Genomic DNA, 10,279 nt, shown 5'->3' on the forward strand with positions numbered 1-10,279 from the left:
AAATTTTAAACTATATTCGAATGAGTAGGATTATTTACCAACCCTAATCAAATTTATAAGTTCATCCGCTAAAAATTAATTTAACCAGTTTCAGTTATTTTTTTACTAACCAAAACTAAACAATCTAGTACTTTATTTTACCAAACAGAGACTTAAAAAGAAAATAATGGCTTGTATTTCTTTTTAGCAAAAAAAAAATGATTCTATTCTTGAGCCTTATATGGAAAATACATTGCCCCTTTACCTTCTCTATGTTGTTAATATCAGTATATATATTCGATGCACCTTGAAAAGCCAAAGGCTATTATTCACACTGCATGAACTTAGCTCATAAATGGAATATCGTTTGCCTAAAAAGTACTGCGGTAGTGAAAGGTCTAGAGACACAGAAACTGTATTCGTGTTCGTTTTATTTAATTTCTTCATCCCTTTCAGTCTTCACCTTGGCATTTCACATACACATCAAAATGGAAGTTCTTTCCAATAAGATTGATCGGAAACAATTGAAACCAGGCGATCACATTTACGTTTGGAGGCAGTCTTATCTTTATGCACATCATGGTTATCTTTTCTTCTTTTCTTTATTTTATTCATCTGTGCATTCATATTCATATTCATCTATGTATCATATTCCTATGTCTGAAACTTATTCTATGTTTTTCAGTTATTACAATGATACTCAAGTTAATGCCATATTTGAGTTCTGCTAGTGCTACTGCTAACTCCATTTTTGTATGATAACAGGAATATATGTTCGAGAGGGAATGGTAATACACTTCACAAGAGAAACAAGTGGAACACAAACTCTTTTCGACCGTCTCTTTACAAGTTCATTCCCCGCTTTGGATACGCACATTCCATGTCAAAAATGTGTTGATGCTAAGCAAACAAGGAGTAATGGTGTCATCTTGTCTTGCTTAGACTGTTTTCTCTCTGGTGGTGAACCATGCCTCTTTCTGTATGGTGTCAACAAACTACATTTTCTAAACCAAGCTCGAGGAGGTACGTGCACCCTTGCTTCTTCTGATCCAGCAGATGAAGTCATTCACCGAGCTAATTATCTTGTTGAAAATGGATTTGGTGGCTACCATGTCTCCGAGAATAACTGTGAAGATTTTGCAATTTATTGCAAAACGGGCCTTCGAGTAATCACAAACGACAGTGTAGGAGGGGGGAGTGGACAGGCAATAAGATCTGCTGTCAAGTCTGTAGTCCGTTTGGCTGTCCGTTATTATAGTCCAACATTTTTTGGTCGTGTATCGTACAGCGGTAAAAGATTGGTTTCTGATATTGGATATCGCGAAGATGTAACTAAAGTACCAGTGGAAAAAATCTGAGATGGCTAGAAGAGAAAGAAGAGAAAGTAAGTGTGGTTAAACAAAAACTATTTTGTGGAATGTTTATACTTGAATGGTGTTTTAAAGATGCCTTTGTTAAGTTTCAATTATGTTCTTAACATGTGTCAAAAGAAATTGTCAAAAGTATATATATATATATATATATATATATATATATATATATATATATATATTATATATATATATAATGAATAGATATTAGTTATATTTATAGTCGATAGTGTAGATCATTATTAAAATATATTAAAATTTAGAATTTTAAAAATAATTTAAGATACTTAGTAAAAAAGGAAAGAGAATCTGAAGACCGGAAACAATTTGTCCAAAAGTATAAATAACAAAATCACATTGAATGTTGTCGTTGAGTAAGAAATGTGGACAATTGAGTTGAGTAAATGTGACTTTGCATGATCAAATATTTATCAATTATATAATTCATAAATTAATGAAACATACTCAAATAAATTGAAACAGGTGGAGTAGTTTACGGGACCATTTAAAATAATATTAAGTAACTAATATTCAAATAATTAGTGACACAAATTGTTGCGGGGATAAAATGAGGAAATTAAAATAATATTAAGTAACTAATATTCAAATAATTAATGACACAAATTGTTGTGGGGGTTAAAACTGATAAATGTGTATTTGCATGGCTAAATGTGAGAGTGGAGCAGTTTAAAGTATCATTTAAAATAATATTAAGTAACTATTCACTCCTTTAAGTGATTTTTATTTTATTTTTTATACATATTAAAAAAGTTAATCATTATTCTTACTTTTTACATAATAATTCTTTTTTACCTATAAACCTTTAGTTATATATTACATTTATTTTACTTTTTCTCTCTTTATAATAATTATTTAGGGGTAATTTTGATAAAAGTATAATTAATACTATTTTGAACTTTACAAGTGACAATTAAAAAAAAAAATCTCAGGAAATTGACATTTATAAAGGAACGGAGGGAGTAATATTCAAATCAATGTTTTAAAAACATTATGGAATTGGTCGGTTCAACCCATTTGATCGGAAATCGGAGATGAATCCGGTTGGATTAACCTTTCAAAATCGTTAATGGGTCAAAATTGGAGTAAAATTGAAAAAATCGGATTGAACCGTCCAAAATCATTCGAACCAAAGTCGATTTTGTAAAACTTTCGGATTCAAAAAAATGCATTAAATTGACCATTTTTTTTAGTTTTTTTAAAAAGTGTAATATGTCAATATCAAAATTTTACATACATTTTCCAATACAAAAAAGAATTATGTATTTTTTACAATCATACAAACTTTTAAAATTTATCACTTCGTTATAGTTTTTCTTTCAACCATACTTCATCATCATCACGCTGTCTCTTTCAAACATAATCACGTTGTCTAGTTCAATATTGTTTGTCGTTCAAGTCAATATTATTTGTTGTTGTCAGTTATGACTTGTTTGTCGTAATTCAGTTCGAATTCGATTTTTGTTGTTTAATTAAGTATATATTGTATTATTTATTTTTGGTATTCTTATTTATTTAATTTTTTGAACTTTATTTTAGTTATTATGTTCTATTATTTTAATTTTTTTTTGAATTAGTTTAACTTATTTTATTGTAACTCTTTCATTTGTACGAATTATTCTTAAATGAAGCTCTATATTGTTGTATTAAGTTTATAATAAATTTTTAAAATATTTATTTTATTAAGTTGTAAACATATGATTATGTATGACATATTTATGAAATTTAGTTTCATATTAATAAACGGTTATATCCTAGGTTTAATCGGTTGAACCAATTGAACCTTAAACCAGAAGTTTCACCGGTTCAATCTCTGGTTCGATTTTTAAAACATTGATTCAAACAACTAGTGATATAAATTGTTATAGGTGGCAAAACGGGTCTGACCCCGTCTAACATGCCTGTTTTGCCTACATTTTTCACGGTGTGAGCCTAAGTTTTTCATCTTTCACACCCCATATTATGTATGTTTCACCTGTTTTGTTGAGACGCGAGCATTAACATGTCAGACATGAATTTTTGCAAGTTTTAGATTTTATAGAACGGTGTTTGTCAGGCTGGCCTCGCTCCATGCTAAATTTTTGGCGGGGTAGACAAAGATATTTTATACCAGCACTGTCTACCATGTTGGCTCCACGCCATCGAACTCGAATGTGGCTGACATATCCATTTACCACCCTACAAAAAATAATTTTTATTAATCAATTTTTAGGTGACACATTTCTCTCGTATTTAAACTAGTTGAGTAATTTTTCTGTTAATTACATAATGAAACACATTTATGTATTTATTGATTTATTTGTAGAAGTTTCAATTATTCACAGCATGCTTATCCACTTTTAATGTAGATTGTTGAAGTGTTTGAGGTGATATAAAATACATTGATTGTTTACAAAAAAAATTTAAATATTGTCCATATATAATGTGTTGTACTTTGTTCAGAACTAAGATAGAAAATTTAAGAGTAAAATAAGATTTTTTTAGTTAGAACAAATGAGTAATTATATTTAGAGATTAATTACTATACACTGTCAGTGTAAAAAGTTTTACACCGTCGGTTCATCACCATCACCCGTTTGTATTACTTTATAGATTTTTAAAATAAAAGTTAAACTTCTTATAATATCCAACGTTTATAATTAAGTGATGGTGTAAAACCCTTTTACACTGACAGTGTATTTCAATTAATCTCTTATATTTAATGGTAAAATCTGATTTATAAAAGTAAACTTTAACATTTATTGAAATTATTTTGGTGAGGCTGCAAATTTAAGAAGAAGAAAAAATTGTGTTTTCCGTAACAAATTTGTATATTCAACCATCATATTTGTTTTATGTTTTTTTATATGAAAAATTAATATTTGCAGCTTTTTTTATAGAGATTAATTACTATACACTGTCAGTGTAAAAAGTTTTACACCGTCGGTTCATCACCATCACCCGTTTGTATTACTTTATAGATTTTTAAAATAAAAGTCAAACTTCTTTTAATATTCAACGTCTATAATTAACTGATGGTGTAAAACCCTTTTACACTGACAGTGTATTTCAATTAATCTCTTTTATATAGTATAAATGCTAACATTTTTTCATTAAAAAAACACTAACATATATTTTTTTTATAAATTTAAAATAAAATAAAAAATGCTAAATTTTTCCTTTCCATAACAAATTTGTGTATTCACATTCTAATATTTTATCATAAAATAAAGTACTAATATTTTTTTTATGAATTAGAAGTGTTTGCAATTATAGTGAATATATTACATATATTTTAAAAAGAACATCACAAATAAATAAAAATATATAGATACATTTATTGGAGTATAAAAAACTCTGTGTTTTTTATGTTCTTCAACGTTTAATTTTATTCTTTTTATAAATTCGATGTCAATTTTTCACAACATTAATTATTATGAATATATATTAATCACACGAAACAAAGTTGAATTACATTATTTTCACCTTCTTCAATAAATATGTAATTTCTAGTCATTAGATTTTTAATTTTATATCTTTTTCAGATAATTTTTTACTAATATAAATTTATTATTCTTAATATCAAAACTTACCACCACTAATATCAATAAAAGTGTGTCTAGGTTATCATTACAAACTGATTTATTTTATTAATAATAAATAATTTTAAAAATTAATTATAGTACTGAAGAAATTTAATAATAATTTATTTTTTAATTATTATTATTAAAAATAACAATAATGATTAATAATAAGGAAGAAAGAGATAAGAATTTTGAACATAATGATTTTGAGTATCAATTTATTAAAATTTTGAAGGGCAAACTTGATGGCTGGTTTGAGAAGTTTAAATAATAATGTGTGTTATAGTATTCTAAATTTAAGATTGGATAATGATTCTATTTGTTAATTTATTTATTAATAAATGAACAATTTTAATAATTAATTCTAGTATTGAAGCATCATAATAATTATTTTATTTTTTTTATTTTTTAATATTTTTTTTTTAATTTTTTTTAATTTTTTAATTTTTAATAATTATTTATTTAATTACTATTTTAAATACATATTAATAATAAATAAAAAAGATATCTAATTTTGAATATTATAATTTTGAATCCCATTTTGTTAAAATACTTAAGGGCAAAATTGACAGCTGATTCGAAAAGTTAAAACAATAATACTTTGAAAGTAATAATTATGGTATATATATCCTAAGTGAAACAAAACAAAAAAACACAAAAAAATATATATTATTATTATAAGTGAAACAAAATGAAGAAACAAAAATAATAATAATGATGATACAGTTGATCCAAGTCATTTTTTTACGCAAAGGAGGAGTCAAATCAAAAGTGTTTCGCCTAGTTCAAGAATTGACCATATACTTTTCTTTTTTCTAAACAAAGAGGATGCATTAAAATCGTTTTTTTGTCCACCTTTTAAATTTTATTTGACACTCTCACACCTCTTATATTTTTACTACAATAATTTTTTTATATTTTTGAAATATGGTGTATTTTCAGGATTTTTAATTTTTTTTTAGTTTTTATTAAATTTTTACAGAATTTCACGATGGTAACACACATAGACATCAATCTCGCTTCAAATTTCTGAACATTGTGGTTGAAACACCTGAATTTTTGGAGGTGGTTAATAGTAATTTGAAGATTGAGGAGACTAGTAAATCGATGTATCTTCTTTGGATAAAAGTGCAACATTTACAACCTTTCCTTAGGGGCTTGAATAGACAAGTGTTTGCAGATGCAGAGAGGATTGAGGAGTATCGAACAAATCTCACAATTGCCCAACAAAAACTAGCAGGTGATAGGTTTAATTAGAATCTAACTCGGGAAGTAAAGAGGTGGAGTGATATGGTTTTGGAGGTAACTGACGAGGAAGAAAATTTACTGATGCAAAAGGCAAAAGTAACTTGGGTGCAACTTGGAGATGGGAATAATTCATATTTCCATGCAATTGTCAAAGGTAGAAATAAACAAAACAAAATTCATCGGATTGTGGATGGTGACACAATGACTGACTTCAAGGAGATAGAGAAGGAAATGCTGAGATACTATGGAGATTTGGTTGGCAAGGCAACTCGTGAGTTACTCCATGTGGACATTGAAGCTTTGAGAAATGGACCACAACTAAATGAGAAATACCACCATGATCTAACAGACCCTATCACTGAGATAGAAGTGTGGCAAGCCCTAAAGAGTATTGGAGATGTTAGTGCGTGAGGCACTTTAAGTGAGGAGATAAAGAAATAATAATGAAATAATTATTGTATTATTGAATTGAATGAGTAAAACTGAATTATAAAGTGTCTATTTATATACACTAGAGTGACTTCCCTACTAAGTAAAATAACAAACTAAGTAACAAACCCTAAACCTTAATTCGCTTTGGGCTTGGGCCACACAACTCAACTTGGATTATATCTAATATCTCAACATACCCCCCTATAATCCAAGTTGTCGAAACACACTAATGATTGTCGATCTGAATTATTCCTAATTTCTCTCTCAAAGTTAGGAACCTGTCAATCTTCAATCCTTTGGTGAAAATATCGGTCAATTGTACATCACTTGAGCAATGTCTTACTTCAAGTTCACCTCGATTCACCTTTTCCCTTAAGAAGTGAAATCTAGCTTCTATGTGCTGACTTATTCCATGCAAAACTGGATTCTTCGCAAGATTTATGGCTGGCTTGTTGTCGATCTACAGTACCAGAGGTTTCTTCACTTCAATCTCGATCTCTTCCAAAACATATCTTATCCAAACTTCTTGACACACAACATAGGATCATGTTGTATATTCAGCCTCACACGATGACAATGCAACCACAAGTTGTTTTCTCGAGCACCATGAGATTGGGGCACCAAATACTTGAAAGAAATATCCAGTAGTGCTTCTTCGATCTTCCTTATCTCCACGCCAATCAGCATCTGAATAACAAGTAACCATAGCTTATTTTCTTTCAGAGTCTCTTCGAAATAAAATTTCATAGTTTATCGATCCTTTTAAGTATCTGAGGATTCTTCTTGCAGCTTTCATGTGTGACACCCTTAGTTCACTCATATATTTGCTCACTAATTCGATTGAGAAACATATATTAGGTCAACTGTTGCACACATATCTCAGAGATCCGACAATTTATTTGTACAAAGTTGCATCGACTTTGTCTTCCTCTCCATGCTTCTCAAACTTCAAATTTGGTTCGATAGGAGAAGATGCAGGAGTCGAATCATCCATCCTGAATCGTTTGAGTATCTCCTTGACATATTTTCTTTGATGTAGCACCATACCTTGCTTCAACATTTGAAATTCCATGCCTAGGAAGTATGACAACTTTCCCAGATCCGACATTTCAAATTCCTTCTTCATCAGCTCTTTGAACTTTGACAAGTTCTCCAAGTTATTTCCAGTACTAGCAAGTCATCGACATATAAGCAGATGATTGTTATATCTTGTGCCACAACCTGAACATAGACATCATACTAAATTTGCATTTGACGAATCTGATAACATGAAATAGTATCACATTCTAGGACTCAATTTAATTAAATTATATTATTATTTACTTCAATTTATTTCATTTTATTAGATATTACGCGGTATTTTCTTTCTATTTATCTCAGGTGGTTTATTTGAAGCACAAGTAAAAAAGGAAGAAAAGGAGGTGCAAAAAGGAATGAAAAGAAGCAAATATCAAAAGCCAAAGCCCAGCCCAAAAAGCACAGGCGTTGTGCCTGTGACGAGCGTCACAAAGGCTGTGACGAGCGTCACGCTTTGCACACTCTTGTGACGAGCGTCACACATGGTGTGACGGACGTCACACCATTCCCCTATATTTTTGGCACCAGGAACGCAACAGACCATGTTGAAACAAACCACGTTGAAGCTACTTCCACGCTTGACCCTTGGAACGTAAAGACCGTGTACACGAAAAACCCTTGGAAGCAGTTACACAAGTAGCAGTATAAATAGTAGCTTTTTGGAAAGCTCTCGGGTCCACGCTTTTTCCAGATTTCTTTGCCGTTTTCGCTTTTTCGCATTTTTTTTCTTTTCCAGCAGTACGAGCACATTTTTTACAGCATTGCTTTTACGAGTTTTATATTGTTTCCCTTGCAATTTCTATTTTCCTTTTTAGCATTTAGTTAATTCTTTTTCGCACAATAGTTTCTACACCGGAGACTATTGTGTACCTTTTACCGGATCTAACCTTACGTTAGAATCTAGTTTTTTTATTCCTTCGCTTTTATTTTTCTGTTTGATTGAAGAATTCAAGAACAAATCCAACCGGCCTGTGGTGGAGTGTTCAAGACTGCTATTTAATTTCTCAGGTTCTTTAATTATTGTTTGAATTTATATATGCCCTGTTTTACTGTTTATTTATATTATTTGCCCGAGATGAATCTGTTTATGCATGATATTTATTTAAGTCTGTTTAGCATGTCTGGCTGATTTACTTAGGTATCGGTATGTAGAGTAAGCGGAATGAAGGAATCAAAACCAAATTGGTTTAATTAAGTTTAAAATTAAAATCACTCTTTTTACGGTCTCAATTTACAGGTTTAATAACAAGGTTTTTGTACGAAAGTAAAAGACATAAAGAAGTTAAAAGCAATAGAGCGAGAGTTTGAGTTTTTGACTGGACAGTGTAAATTGGACATTAATTCTAGATCAGGGCGAGAGCAATTTTTAGAGTTAATTAAATTCTAACCTTTTTCAAAAAGTATTTTTAAAGATTGAATGTGAGGACGAGAGTTAAGCATTTGAATTTAATTATATAACCTAAGTCAACAGAGCGAGAGTTTGAGATAAGGGTGTTTAAACGATTAGTGTTTTCTTAAAAAGAGTTTCTACGGATCCTATTGTTTTCAAAAAGTGGTTTTTGACTTAACTATAAGTGACAGCTACGTTAATATAAAATCATAGTTTATTCAACAGAGCGAGAGTTTGAGATAAGACTTTTAATCAATAGCGTCAACTGAAAAGATTTATTTTAAAACCAAGAAACCAACAAAGAATTGATTCCCTAATTACGACGAACTACATACCGATATCCGCTTATTAGATATTTATTTTAGATCTTATTTTAGTTTTAGCTTTTCCCCCAAACCATCAAAGTATTACCTGCCTTAGCTTTACGAAGTAACCTTAGATAACGGTATATCGATTCATAAGTCCCTGTGGGATCGATATCTTTTAAAACTACGCGATAGAACTGTGCACTTGCAGTTTGTACCCCAAATTCGACTCATAAAGTCGCGATCAAGTTTTTGGCGCCGTTGCCGGGGACTTTTATTTAGTCGATATCGTAACTCTTCTGTTACGCTGTAGAGACTAAGGCTTTTCTTTTTCTTTTCTTTCTTTCGTTGATTTGTATGCCACACACTCGCTCACAAGGCGAGCCGTTCTACTTACGAATCAACGACATCGAACTATATCTCCGAGTCTTACGACGAATTCGGGAATATCGTGCTGCAAACAATCTCCCTCCTGTTGAACTTCCTGATTTCAAAAATATTTTCCCTTCGATACCCGAGATGGCAGAACCAGCTCGTGCTCTTAGAGATTACGCCGCTCCATCGCAAGATGAGCCGCATTCAAGTATTGCTCCACCCGCAATCGAAGCAAACAACTTTGAACTCAAACCTTCACTGTTGCAGGCAGTGCAACAGAACCAATTCTCTGGAAATCCTACCGAGGATCCAAACCTTCATTTATCCGTATTTGTCCAATACGCTGATACTGTTAAAGCTAATGGTGTCACTTCAGAGGCAATTCGACTTCGTCTTTTTCCTTTCTCATTAAGAGATAGCGCTAGAAGATGGCTTCAATCTCTTCCTTCCAACTCAGTCACCACATGGAACGAGTTGAAGAAAGTTTTTCTTGCTCGATATTTTCCGCCAAGCAAAACAGCT

At 30.7% G+C, this 10,279-nt stretch overlaps 1 protein-coding gene across 1 annotated transcript; it reads left to right on the forward strand.

The window, feature by feature from the left end:
• The first annotated feature begins 342 nt into the window (after positions 1-342).
• Positions 343-1,444, forward strand: LOC127088307 (protein LEAD-SENSITIVE 1). Its single transcript, XM_051029243.1, has 2 exons — positions 343-561; positions 745-1,444. Exons 1-2 carry the CDS (start codon positions 468-470, stop codon positions 1,335-1,337), a joined length of 687 nt encoding a protein of 228 aa, XP_050885200.1. The 5' UTR covers positions 343-467; the 3' UTR covers positions 1,338-1,444.
• Positions 1,445-10,279: the final 8,835 nt, after the last annotated feature.

The sequence above is a fragment of the Lathyrus oleraceus genome, chromosome 5 (genome assembly GCF_024323335.1).
Source record: "Lathyrus oleraceus cultivar Zhongwan6 chromosome 5, CAAS_Psat_ZW6_1.0, whole genome shotgun sequence".
NCBI classification, from domain to species: Eukaryota; Viridiplantae; Streptophyta; class Magnoliopsida; order Fabales; family Fabaceae; genus Lathyrus; species Lathyrus oleraceus.